The sequence below is a fragment of the Callospermophilus lateralis genome, chromosome 3, assembly GCF_048772815.1.
Source record: "Callospermophilus lateralis isolate mCalLat2 chromosome 3, mCalLat2.hap1, whole genome shotgun sequence".
In the NCBI taxonomy this organism is placed as follows: Eukaryota; Metazoa; Chordata; class Mammalia; order Rodentia; family Sciuridae; genus Callospermophilus; species Callospermophilus lateralis.
In genome coordinates, this window is record NC_135307.1 from 27,922,976 (window position 1) to 27,937,579 (window position 14,604).

The 14,604-nt window shown below is 42.9% G+C and overlaps 1 protein-coding gene across 1 annotated transcript in view; it reads right to left on the reverse strand.

Annotated features, from left to right (window-relative positions):
* Positions 1-12,689, reverse strand: part of Ift43 (intraflagellar transport 43) — a 79,770-nt gene extending 67,081 nt beyond the window's left edge. Inside the window, exons 1-2 of the mRNA XM_076848075.1 lie at positions 12,633-12,689; positions 9,961-10,053 (exon numbers count right to left, since the gene is read on the reverse strand). Coding sequence (XP_076704190.1) covers positions 9,961-10,053; positions 12,633-12,686 — 147 coding nt within the window. The 5' untranslated portion in view covers positions 12,687-12,689. The remainder of the gene's footprint in view (positions 1-9,960; positions 10,054-12,632) is intronic.
* Positions 12,690-14,604: the final 1,915 nt, after the last annotated feature.

Genomic DNA, 14,604 nt, shown 5'->3' on the forward strand with positions numbered 1-14,604 from the left:
CCATAAGTGACCTCTCCTTCAACTCCAAGGCAGGGTCAGTTGCTCCCTCAGGGTTCCCATTCTCTGATACAACTTTGGGGTTCTAATTATTAATCTAAATGTGCTGTGGCACACACCCATCATCCCAGGGACTCAGGAGGATCGCAAGTGTGAGGCCAGTCTCAGCATCTTAGCAAGACCTCAGCAACCTAGTGAGACCCTGTCTCAAAATAAAAACATTTTAAAAAAGACTGCTGATGTAGCTTGGTGATACAGCTCCCCTGGGTCAATCCCCAGTATCAAATCATCATCATCATCATCATCATCATCATCATCATCAAAAGTGTGACACCTCAGGCCTCAGGTAGAATATGAATCTATCTTGGACATCTTTGTATTGGAAAATATATACTAAATATAGGACAAATGAATGAATGAATAAAATTCTTATGTTGGTAAATATATATATGAATGAATGAGCAAAAAGAAGTATAGGGGTTTGAGTTCTGCATTATCACTGGTTAAAAGAAAAAAGAAAAAGGGGAAGAACAAGGAAAAACAAAGGAGGGCTCAATAAAAGAGGAAAACCCAGAAAAAGATGCTGGAAGGAAGAGAGGAGGCCTTCACATCTGGTGGATAACGTACAGATGTCATAACCTAGTTGCTGGATTCTTCCAATAAGCAATGACTGAGAACCCACTAGGTGTGGCTCTGTGTCGGGTACACATGGCCCCCTCTCTGACTGTTCCCTGAAAACTGCAGGGATCCCCACCCCCCCCTTGCTAAATCCAATAAACTGCCTTCCTGGTCCCTCTAGGGGGCGTGAAACACTGCTGACCCCTTCATCCATCTGGGCACTCACTTCCTTTGATGCGACCCATCATCCCTTCTGCACCTGTTCCTCATTCACTTGGCCAGTACCTTCTAAAGACCTACCAAGCATCAGGCTCAGGGGAAGCAGAACAGGCACTTCGGGAGCTTGCAATCAGTGTTGGAGATGGGCCTAAATAATTACACAAATGTAATTACACACTAGTTAGGGTGATAGGAAAAAAATGACAAAATACTACAAGAGTATAATAAGGTGACCTAAGTTAAATGAGAGGGTAATACTTTTTTTTAAACTTTTTTCCCCCATGTTTTTAATTGGTGAATTATAATTATATATAATAATGCAATTAATTGTTATACGTGCACACAATACAACACTATAATTCAGTCAGTGTGGGTTCCCAGTCTTTACTCTCCTTCCTCCCCGTTCGCGCTCCCTGCTTCCTCCTGGTGCCTTTCTTCTACTCTACTAGACTCCCTTCCATTTTCATGAGCTCCTGCCTCCCTCCCAAACCTTTCTTTTACTTTTTTCTCTCTAGCTTATACAGAGAGAAAACATGACTCTTGATCAACTTTCTGAGTTTGGCTTATTTTGCTTAATGCTCTCAAAACAAATGACATACTTTCATTCTTCTTTATGGCTGAATTAAACTCCACTGTATATATATACCACATTTTAATTATCCACTCATCTGTTGACAGACACCTAGGCTGCTTACATAATTTGGTTACTGTGAATTGGGCTGCTATTAACATGGATATACAGGTATCACTGTAGTATGACGACCTTAATTTTTTAGGATAGACCCTGAGGAGTGGTGTAGCTGGGTCATGTGGTGGTTCCACTTCTAGTCTTTTAAGGAATCTCCATACTGATTTCCATACTAATTTGCAATCCCACCAATAGTGTAAAAGTGTTCCTTGTTCTCCACAAGAGAGGGTAATGTTTTTTAAGTAAAGCTGAGCCCAAAGAATAAGTAGGAGTCAGTCCACCAAAGATGTGGATGTATATTTAGTGAACTCTTCTGTTCTATGGAATCATACTATCCTAGGGAACTAGGATAAGTACCTAGGGAACTAGGCAAAGAGCTTAGCTCGATTACAATATGTTGACAGCTATGAAATGAAGCTAGAGATATAGGGAAAGTCCATACTACACAGGGCCAAATTTAGGGTTTGAAATTTTTGTATCCTATGTACGGTAAGTATCCATTAAAGGATTTTTTTCCCCCTTTTTTTGTGGTGCTGGGGACCCAGGACCTCATGCATACTAGGTAAGTGCTATACCATTAAACTATATGCCCAGCTCCATGAAGGGATTTTGAATGTGAAATGGTTATAAGAGTATGTTAGCTGAACTTTAGGAGGGAGGGAATTGAGAGGAGACACCAGTTACCAGGCAACCACTGCAATCCAGGTGTGATCACAGTGGCTCAAACCTTTTCTCTAGTTCCACTTGGTCCCCTTAGCAGAATGCTATTTACAGTCATAGATTCTGAGATGTCTTTGCTCTGGGATCCTTGCCTAAATGGAAATCAATTTTCATCACCACACAAGTATGATTACCATGAAACATTTCAAAACCAAAAAAAAAAAAAGAAAAGATTTTTCAACATAAGCCAGTAGTCTGCTCACTCCAAACAGAAGTCAACCAAATTCCAAATTCCAGTATGACAATAGGATCTGAAATTCTTGAGCACGTCTCAGAGGTTTTCTTGACTAGCGAACACAAGCCCAGAGAGGAGCATAATGGCAAAGGGGCTGGTTTCAAACACAATCACTGACAAGCCCCACTTCATCATCTGTATGGTCAGTTGTTCCATGCTCTCCCTTGCCTCCAGAATGTGGCACAAGCTCATCCCTCTACTGGGAATATTCTTCCCGAATCTTCCCCTGTTAACATCTACTCACCCTTCAAGTCTCAACTCAAGCATGGTTTTTTCCTGAATAGCCTTTGTGGATGACCATGAGACTAACAGGGCTCACTGTGAGTCCTCCTTTATCTACATGATCCCTCCACCTGGCACTCACTTCTCTGTAGGCCCCTAGATCAAGGCTGCAGACGGCAGAGAACATGTCTGGTTGATCACTCAATTGTTACCTTTCCAAGCACAACACTTGGCACCTAGAAAACTTTAACCCCATTTTCAAAGTGAATAAATGAATGAATGCCACTGTCTATCCAAAGACTCTTAAGATCACAAAGGTCTCTCCTGCCCTCCTCATTTTCTACTTATCCGCCCCGAGAATAATAGGAGACTACAAGTCAACAATTAAGGGTTATATTTTGGAAAGTCTTCCAACCTCTACACAGACAGTGGGTTGTAAAGATGGACATGTAACTGGCTGATGTTAATTTTTATAGAGGAGACAAATAAAACAGGTCTCACATGGCCCACAGAATTCTCACCAAAAGGATTCTTTATCTAAATGCTTCTTGTCCCTAAGGGCCAGTTAGTTCTATGAAATACAATTATCTCTGTATCTTGAACAGAACTGCAAATTTAGGATAAACTGGTAATATGTTCTTATTCTCATGTGTGACACACATAATGATGATAATAGCTAGCATGTGTTGGGCACTGTTTTGTGAGCTTTATACATTCTCCCATTTATCCTCCAACAACCCTGTGACATAAGTACAACTATTATCTCCATTCAGCAGATGAGGCACCAGGCTTAGAGTGGTTGAGAAACTTGCCAGGAGATACACCTAGCAATGGGCAGAGATGGGAATAAATACAGAATGATAATCTTTTCTGCTTATCAAATTAGGTAATAACAACAATAGTGACATCCTGGCAACAATAACTGACTGACTGGAGCACTGGCCTCAGCTCTTCATACATCTAACCTAGAGGCGAGGAAGAGACTCTTAAAGTGCTCTGTAGCATCCACCCTGGCACATGGAGGAAGCCAACAAGAAAGTGCATTGTCCTGGGGCACCCAGCCCGAGCCAGAGCCAGGCTCAGTGCTGAAAGAGATTCTGAGGTGCCAACTCAGAATTACAGGCTCTCTCCTTGACATGACACTCCCTCCCACACAGTAGCCGGCCGTGGGGCTGGGTCAGTGATGTACATCTGCCCACCCCAAGGGAGAGTTCAAAAACTGAAGCATTCAAAGCCTGACATAAATATGAAGTGTGGAAAACACATTCCTTATGAACAGCTCCATATCAAATTCCCCACATCCCTCTTCAGTAACGTTATCAGAAGCATCATTCAATCCGGCTGATTGGAGAGAAGCTACGAAAAAGGCTGAAAAATGTGACCAATCAAGAGAGTTATTTTTGTGAGAAAGCAGAAAAATGTCACCAAAAAGGGTCAGCAGATAACCCTATTGGGCTGAAAATAACTGCCCAGCTGGCAGGCCAGTCAGGGAACAGGCAGAGGGTGAGGGACGTACTGCACAGCACCCAGGCGCTCAGGCTGAGCGAAGCTGCCGGGGGATGAGGAAGTTGGCCTAATTTGGGAACATGAGTCCAGCAGCATTTCTCAGATTCCTTCGAGAGAATCTGGCTAACTTTCAGTTCTGCGTCCTTGGAGGAAAACTGAGGGAATGGGGGTAGGGGGGATAGCTGTGACTCAAACAATGCTCTCACAACTGGACGAATAAGGGTGATCAAATGAGAACTCCCCCCCCACCACAGAAGGTTCCAAGAGAGTAACCCCAAAGTCTCTCTGCTTTCTCCAAAAACCTCTTCACTGACAGCCTGTGCATTTACCTGGGCAGAGACAGAGACCGGCTGAGTGACACTGGACACATCACCCAACCTCACCAGTCCCTGTGTGTTCACAGGTAAAACGACAATGACACCTATTAGGTGAGCCCCCTTAGGCTTCACTAGGATGCTGCATGTGTCTCACAGAGAGGCTGCACTGCTCCAGAGTACAATATAGTTATAATTATCAACAAAAGGATCATCTACAAAATAAAAGCGAAACCAAAAAGGGATCTGGAGCCTAGTGAGGAATGCTCGTTCAATGACAAGCCTGCCCTGGACAGGCTTCACCCAAGATTACTTCTGTCCACATAAAGCATAATGTAACGTTATGGTAGAGAATGTTGGGTCTTTTCCTGAAAGAGCTATATAAGAGCAGAATCATCCAAATCAACAGAGTCGCTGGCGTAGGTAGGGGATCCCAGTGTAACTCTCAGAGCTGCTTTCCCTGGAGAAAGTTTGATACTGTAGACTTGTAGGCAGGAATTATAACTATCTTCCAGAAAAATCCTCAATAACATGGATTATTGACAAGCTAAATTGCTAACTGAATTATGCTTCTGATGATCCAAGCCTGATTTGTGACAGGTCCCTCCCACCCTGCCAGCTACCACCACATACACAAAGGTGAAGTCTTATGCTATCTTATTGCTTACCACTTCTTGGGAATAGGGTGGGGGGTCCATTTGGTACATACTATGCTAAGTACTTTACCTGCATCTCCAACTCTGAGCTATTAAAATAATCCACAGGGCTTCTCTACCTGGTACTTCAGTGCAATTAAACAGTTCTTTGAAGTTTATAGAATGACCAACTAATCAAGAGACCTTTCATCCTCAAGGCAGAGGAATAGTTTAATTACCTGGGGGGAGCCACAAGTATCCTGTAGGCAGAAAGCACTTGTGGTTAAGGAGGTAGTTGAAGGAGGAAAAGGTGGAGGAGAGAGTTACCTGGACAACTCAAACAGGTATCCTGGAATCCAGAACATACAATGCTTTCACTGAACTCCACACAACTTTAAATTTAAAAACTTAAAGAGAGGAACGTGAATTTTTTAAGCCACTAAAAACAAGTCTTTCCTTTCTTATCTATGGAAAAAAAAAAAAACAACTCTACATATAAATTCTATTTTAAAAAACTGTCATATGAGTTTTGTATTGCCTACTCAATGGCCACTCTTCCCTTACCAAGAAACTCCAATGTTAGGATGTAGCAATATGTCCAGTTAATAACTCCCATGTGCAGGCTGGGGATGTGGCCAGGGTTACAGTGCTTATCGAGAATGTGTGAGGCCCAGGTTCAATCCCTAGTACTGCAACAAACAAACAAACACCTCCCCTGAAGTTTAACAATGGTAGTTAAAAACACAACTCTAACCTAATAAAACTCCCTTGAAAGTTAGGGTAGTTGTAAGACTCAGTTCTGACAAGTGAAATGTGACTAGATGTCTACTTCCTGAGGCTTTTGGCTACTGTTTTCCTAGTGAGAAAGGGCAAATTTAATTAGCATGCACTTTAAACTCTTCAACTATTCCCTCTCTTCTTGCCTAGAATGCAGATCTGATCCCTAGACAAACATCGGCCACCTTGCAACCATAAGCACAAAAGTCACAAGCTCCAGATGGCAGAGTAGGAAGCTGGAAAGCTAAGGTGACACAGGACATCCTCCAGTGACTACACTTTGCTCTGCCCTCCACTGGACTCTTTGCTGTGTGAGAAAAAAAAAACAACTCCTTTTTGAATGAAGTATTGGAGTTGCATTCAGCTAAATTTAAAACCAATAGGCACAGAAGATATTTGAAATTAATCCAACCTAAAAGAGGGGGAGTTTTAAACTCAAGTGGAAATAGGAGCTGGGCAGATCAAATGAGAAAATCTCATCAGGTGTATTAAAGTAAGAAGTGGTGAACCGGACAGGGCTAGCTGTGTGTGAGTAAACCCACCAGGATCGCCAACCAACTGCCACTATATAGGAACACCAGCCCACCATTCCCACAGGGTCAGAATTTCAGATTTTTCAAGACAAGTCCCAAAACTGGATTTTTGTGTGAAATTTCCCAATTTAAAAATGTTAACCAGGACTGGGGCTGTGGCTCAGTGGTAGAGCACCTGCCTCGCACATATAAGGCACTGGGTTTGATCATCAGCACCACATAAAAATAAATAAACAAAATAAACATATTGTGTCCATGTATAGCTAAAAAAAAAAAAATTTTAAATGTTAACCAAATTTTTAAAAGCTTTAACTCTGTACAAATCAACCAAAATATGACAGCAAGCTAACTTCAGCCTGAGGGCAGCTTTCAATCTCAGTGGAGAGTAAGGGCAGAATTAAAAGAACACACAAGTTCTAGAGAACACACAAGTTCTAGAGAAATAAATGGTTAGCATCATACTGAGCACTTCCATGTCAGATTGTTAGGGGCTTTCCATATATTATCTCATTTTTCTTTCTAACCACCCTATGAAATACATAATGTTATTATTATTTTACCAATGAAGAAACTGAGGCTTAGGGAGACTTCTCATTGTGGGATTAATATGCGGCCCAGCCAGGACTTCAGGCCAGATCTGTGATTTACACGCCCTTCATAAGGAATACATGGATCACTGCTGACCAACCCAGGGTTAAATGAGTGAGTCATCGAGAGACTTCCAAATCACTCTTAAAGAGACCCTGGTCACATTCTCTTTCTTTGCTGTCCTTTAATAAAAACAGCAAAGCTATCTAAATACTCATTCACTAATGTATTTAATAAGTGAATGGATGCTTACACAGTGCTTTTCAGTTTATTAAAGTGCTGTTAAGCATGGGTCTCGCTTAATCCCTGCATCAACCCAGCTGTATTATTAGCACCACATGACAGATAATGAAATGGAGGATTCAAGAGATTAGTGGATTTGTTTACGATCCAGGCAATTAACAGTGCCCAGACTCAGTCCTGGTCTCCTGATGCCAAGTCCTGTGTTCTCTCTGCTTCCTTCACCAGGGTTCCCAATGCCACCACCTCACTTTAAAATAACTATTTGTTTGAAACTAATTCCCACTTCATTCTAGTATGTCTGACGGCTCCCAGGTACCACATTTACATTTTCATGGATATCTTCACAGACAATTAATCCAGTGAGAAGACAAAAATAAATACATCAAGTAGTATACTCAGAATTGGAATGTAAATGGGCACACACACAAGTCCTAGGATCTAATTTTAGAAAGAAACAGCCCCAAAGTCCCACAAAGCCCAGTGCATCTGGCCCCCTGGGAGGCTGCCTAAATCCTTGATTAACCCAGGAAGAGAAGGGATCCTGGAATCCCGCTGGCATTTTGCTTTCAGGGGCACCAGCTGGATGAGGAACAGAATGATTTTGAATCATGTGCTCCCAGAGTCAAAAAATAAAAAAAATAAAAAGGTAAATGTCTCTGGGGAAATAAGTAGGTTTTCCTGAAAGGTTGGAACCCTGAAGGGCTCAGGCCACTGACTGTGAAGCTGTGTTCTCAGTGCACTGATTCTCAGCTGGGAAACCAGGGAAGGAGATGGTAGGTGAGCAGTGCCCATGACCTCAGCCTTGGAGCCCACCTGGGACAAGTGTCACCTTCAAGGGCCCATCAAGACATTCTTGGACACCTTGGCTTGTCACAGCTCTCTCACCTTACCATGACAGTGCTTATAACCTCCTTCACAATAAAGGAGACTTTTAATTAGTCTTTCTGGTTGCCAATGATGAAGAGAATGTAAGTTCTGTTGCAGCACAATCTTGTGACTTCTGTTCCCTGAAGTATACCAAAGTCCTAAATTGATACCCAGCATACAATAAGCTCAATGAATACTTGTTCGATAAATAAATGAAGGATCTGCTTTTAGAATGGATCCGCCTAAACTCCTGTGCAAGAAGAGGCTTCCTGCAACCCCTTCCCTGCTTCCTCTTTTTTTCTCTGAAGGGTCAGCTGCATACACTCCTGCAGTTCAAGCTGCCCAGAGATCCAGGCTGGGTTCTGACAAGTCTGCTTTCACCAGCTTCCTACTCTACACCACCATCCCCCATACTGTGCTTGCCATGCTTCACTATCTGCCCACCCCCACCTGTAACACTTCGGCTCAGCTTCTAAGGTGTAATACACCGCACACTAGGGACTTCACCCATGTCACCAATGGCAGTGGCAACCGCATGGCTCTTCTGTGATAGACAAAGGAGTGTAATGGTAAGAGACAACCCCTGCCTTCCAGAGGCTTACATCTTTAATGGGGTATCATGGCCAAAGTCACAAAATGATAATCCTCTGGCCCAATCTAGAGCCCACACAGTGACTTTATATTTCCATATTCAGCTGCTAATTTCTAAAAACTTGCTGCTTTCATGTAACACTTTAGACTGACAGCATGTCTTATAACTCTGGAAGATCTGGCAATATTGATCTTGTATTCCCCATAGCATCAACCAACTTCAGCTACACAGTGGTTACCCCTTTAGAGGTGTCAGTGGAATGTATTCCTTATGAAAATGAAGACTATTCCTGCAGATCTGACATATCAGTACAGCATGTCTATGCTGGGTACCTGGCACACTTTGCTCATGCACCTGCCTGGCCCATTAGGTTTCTCAGCAGGGGTTCCTCATTTGCTGTAAACCTACCTTGTATCTACAAATCCAACAACTCAGAAGTCAGGTGTCCTACCATCTGGGAACTCTGTCTGGTGGACAGACAGACACATAAAAAGATAATTAACATAGAATGTGACCTTCCCCAGAGGAGGTACTATGGAACTAAAAGGAAGGAGCCCTAACTTGCAGAATTTAGGGAACAGCTAACAGAATGGAGGGCCCTAGGCTGACTCTTGAAAGCCAAACAGAGGAAGATAAAAATGGACTGTGAGCCAACTGCCCAAAATAGTGCCTGGTCATTAAAACGTACCACTCCTCTGGGTGACCCACCCTCCATGAAGAAACTGGGTAATTTCCCATAATCCCAGGCCACTCCGAAAATTTTCCAGGAAACTGAGTCCATTAAATGATTCTCTTCCTGCCTGAAAATTGCACAAAAGTATAGGTCACCGCTGAGAGTAATGTCCAGTTGTGTCATCACCCTTTCGTCACCAGCATGCCTCACTAGTGTTCATACAGGAGAAATAAAAACCCATATTTCTACTGCATTTTGAAACTTCACAGTCCCTTGTTTCAGCTAACATAAAAAATTCTATACTAAGACTATGAAGAAATGTGCAAAAACCAGTCTGGCCTTAAAGAAAATTGTTCCCCTTTCATTTGCTACTAATGGGACAAATGTCAAGGATGGGAATTCCCATATCCAGATTGAAGGAGGGCTGGCCCTGAAGAAGAAATGTGGAATATGGAATCCTTGCTCATTAAGGAATCACTAAGTCATAACTTGCATTTCTTCACATTTCTCTCTCTCTCTTTTTTGGCACTTACCTCTCCGGTCAGAGACACCGAGGCATTCCTGTCACTGAAGTGATTCTCAGCCTGAGCTGGCTCCTTTTGAGCTCGGCGACCCATCTTGGCCCCCTGTAAGGAGAGATGAAGGGCACTGCTGGCCAAATGTCATTTGAACCACCATGAGGATGACAATTCTGGGGAGATAAGCAAGGACTGGATTTAGGATGTTATGGTAGAGAACAATATCTGACCTTAAAGCAAAGCAGCTGAGATCAATTCTACTTGATAGGGGAACAGGACATTCACAGGTTATTGCTCATGAGGTTTTCTTTTAATAGCCATGAGGACTGCAAAAGCAAAATCACTTTTCTATTCAAAGAAATGCCTGTAGACTGGGCAGAGACCCCATGTCACATGACTTAATGTCACAGAGGGGGGTGGCCATGGCTTCCACGTTCCTAAGCAGAATTTTTTGAAGGCCTAATATCACAGCTGAAAATAGTTATTAAATACGCTTCTGGAAAAAATTCTAAATTCCATGGAACTGATGCCAGAGAAATTTAGAAAACATTTGCTTTGAAATATACACTAAATGGATTTGCATTTACAGACAGTAATGGAAGTCTACTGCAAGAATGTCGAGACATCAACTTTGAAAATTAGAGCACTTCAAAATTCTTAGTCATCAAATGCACCATTTGCAGGTGTTTCCCAAGATCCTCCTGGGGTGGAGGTTCTGGTCTCAAACACTTCCCAGTACACAAAAAGACTTGGAGACACACTAGTGAGTGTTGAAATAACATATCATTTTGGTTGTTTATTTTAAAAAAACTATTAATATAGGCACTTGTAGATCTCATTTAATGTGGCTTTGCTTGATTCTCACAATAACATGGGCAGGAGTTAGGACAGATGCCATTTTATAAATGAGGAAACCGAGGCCCAGGAAGGTGATTAAGTGGCAGACATTAGTCCAAGAATGAAGTCTTCTGACTTCAAATCCTGGGTCTTTTCCCTGTTCCAAGCTGAGATTTGTTTGAGAATGTTCAAAGAATGAAGAAACAAGTTTCAAGTTGCTGTATCAGAATTCTTATTCAGGGTTCATGCTTCAAATTGTAATGTCAATGGTTTAGGTTTCAGGGAGGATGGAAACATTTTTTTCTGATAGTAAGCAGCTCACTTTCTTCTCAAGGCAGACAATTCCATCCCTTCAGACATGGTTTCCCTCTTCCATTTGTCATAGTAAAAGGTATCTGAATACTGCATACTACATAAACACAGGGACTGTGTTAAAACAAAAATTCAATGATCTTGTCTCTAAATGCTATTTACAGATAGTCTCTCTAATAACTGTAAAATATTTTCAAGATGTTGAACTTTTTAAAGATGCTGTATAAATCCACAGGATAGAACACCACTTTATAACCTGTTTATATATATAGTCTGGGTTCCATCTTCCCACACAAAGACATGAGTTCCACAATGTTTTAGTCACTGCTGTGATCTAGGACAATACCTGAGATATGGTAGGGCTCAGACATTCATGGAAAGAATGAAGAAATAACCACATTCACATCCACGTATTAAACAAGTTCATATTTCAAGGCGGGCACAGTGGTGCACACCTGTAATCCCAGTGGCTCAGAAGGCTGAGGCAGGAGGATGGCGAGTTCAAAGCCAGCCTCAACAACAGAGAGGTGCCAAGCAACTCAGTGAGACCCTTCTCTAAATAAAAATACAAAATAGGACTGGGGATGTGGCTCAGTGGTTGAGTGCCCCAGAATTCAATCCCTGGTACCCCCTCCCTCATAAAAAGTTCATGTATCAAAAAGGCCTGGTAACCTAATATTCATTCTACTTAGTCAAGCAGGCTGCTTCACTCCAGACCAATTTGCCTCCCTCAGAAAAGTGCTCCTCTATGGCCCTGTGGAGGACATCCAGTGATATCTTTTTAATCTTGACTAATTTTAAAAACATGCTGGGGGTTGTGATGGAGTAAGAAAAACACTAAATTCAGGTTTTGATGGGTAAATCACAGCTTCAGGCAACTGCCGCTAATCTCTTCTGATAACTTAGCACATGCCAAGCCCTGCAATGTCAAGAGCTTACTATCGAGGTTCAGGGAAATAGTTAACTAATTTTTAAAAACCTACCAACAGCTTTATACTCCATCTGACTTCAGGGCCCGAGCACGCCTCACCACCATCCCGTACATTATAAAATAGTCTTGATTCCCCACAGGAAAAGTGAGGTGGCGCCCGCCTCCCCAGGGGGGTTACAGAGAGAGCGCCCCGGCTTCCTCCCTTGCGTGCATAAAACGGGGCGGCTTTTACAAGAACTTCTGGGGTGAGAAGCTCCAAAGGAAAACCTGAGCATGGGTATAAGTGCGACTCTGGCCGGGACCCTCCTGCCACCCTCAGATCTGTCCGGTCCGGGTGAGTTCGCACTTGGGGCTCGAGGCGCAGAGATTTCGCAGGGTCCCAGAGGCCAGCGGCGACAGGACCAGTTTTCTATTTGGGGGATTTTAAAGAAAGCAACCCCCGGGGGCGGGGCGGAACTGGACGCCTCCTCCGGGCCGCAACCCCGTGCGGCTCGACTGGTCCCGCCCGCGCCGGGCCGGGCCTCAGCGCCTCAGCGGCCCCGGTCCAGCGGGGCTGTTCTTCCCCACCCGCCGAATTCTGGTCCAAGCCCCCCGCCTCAGTCCTCACGGAGAAGGCCGAGCTGCGGCGCCGCTCCTCGCCCAGGTCCAGCTCCTCGTCCATCTCCGCGGCCATATGACGTCACTTCCTGGAAACCAAGCGTCCCATTCGCGTCCCTGACGACAACTCCGCCCTTCCAATATTTAAAGGGACCGCCGCGTTGTTCCTGGATTCTTCGCGCCACCCTCCAGTTTAAAGTTTCCTAAGCCTACCTTGCCTGATTTACAGAAGAAAGCTCCGCTAAGATTGATCCTGTGAGACAATGAAAAAGGGTTGTGGTTAGTAACTGTCTACATTTGTAACTCTGTTTAAATACATTGGTAAGTGCAAAGCATTACTGTTAAAAGTAGTAATTACTATTCTGATCCCTTCCATTTGTATCCCTTCCAGATACAGAGGGCCTTCAGAGTTATTAGCTCAAGTGAGGGGGCATAACAACCTGTAATCCCAGTGGCTTCCCTTTGTGGGAAGCAAAATAAATTGTATTGTTTCTAGTTGATAGATGAAATCAAGTGCAATAAATGTTTTATAATGAATTACAGAAAATGCAATATATATAATATCTGTCTTCAAGAAGTTTATGGAGAGGCTGAACCAAAATATCAAGAACCTGGGTGATCTCATTTAATTTCAACAACCCCACAAAGCAAGTAGCAGTAATATTTCTATTCAACAATGAAGGACACTGAGGCACAAAGAAGTAACTTGAGGAAAATAACCTGAGTGCTGAGAAGCTGAGACAGATTACAGTAGGAGTATTTTTCTCCAGCATGTATTAGTGGGTGCCAGCCATTGTACTAGGCCAACAGTCAAGTTGAGTCTTCACTGACTCACACTTCATAAAAGATCCCCAAATTCAACACTACTGGCCATGTCCCTGGCACTGTTTCCTGAGATTCACTGAAGATGGGCTCGTGGCTCTAAAAACAAGCAATATCCCCAGTATGGGGGTAAGGCCTGGATGGCTTTGTCCTTTAAAAAGAAGGACTTGGAAATGGGAGTAGCATCCTTAAAACTGAATTGTGAACATTTCTTAAATATCCAGCAAATTAATAGATTCACGCATTCATTTCACATGATTACTGGGTAGAATTATGAGTTAGCATGCCCTAGTAATGGCAAGAACACTGGCAAGGACGTCAGAAGAGTCAAGTTCTCATCCAAGCTCTGCTAATAACTATGCAGTCAGGGCAGAGCCCTCCTGGACCTCAGTTTCCTCACTTGTAATGAGAGGGCTTCTAAGATCCTTTACTTACTTACTCTGCTTCCTGGCGAGGATATTCTGTAAGATTTTAATCTGAAGCAACATAAGGTGCCAAAAATCTAAGACAGCCTGAGATATCTGCCAATGAATCACTTGTTCCCTTCTTTCTTGGCACCATATGAGGAAGAAGGGGTTCATCTTTGGATCTGTCCATTTCTTGTCATCTCACAGCTCTCCCTCCACCACCTTCTAGTCAGTCTATAGAACTTCATGCCCAACTCCCCAACTCTCTGGAAATAAAAGAAGAACAGCACTCACCCTGAGTAGAGAGAAGCCCTATTATAAGACATTTCAAAACTTGATGAGCAACTGAATCTAATGAGAGGGGTGTTTAGAAAAACAGGTGCCAGGACCCTATCTCTAGAGACCAACTTGGTAGTGATGGAATCTCTATACCCCATTAAGGTATAACTTCAATAATTTTGTCTTCTACCTGTAAGAATTAGCTCAAAGGCCTAGTAAGGCCTTCCCTGATCACCCTATTTTAAATTGCAACTTATGTACTCCTTATCTTCCTTGCTTTATTTTTTCGGTGTGGCACTTATCTTTTATCTGAGTACATAATTTACATATTGATTTAGCTTATTGTCTCCCCACTGCCCCACTCCTGCCTCTAAAATATAAGCTTCCTGAGAGCAAGAATTTGTTTTTTTGTTTTGTTTTGTTTTGTTTTGTTTTGTTTTAGCTCATTGACATAGTCACAGGACAGTGCCTGGC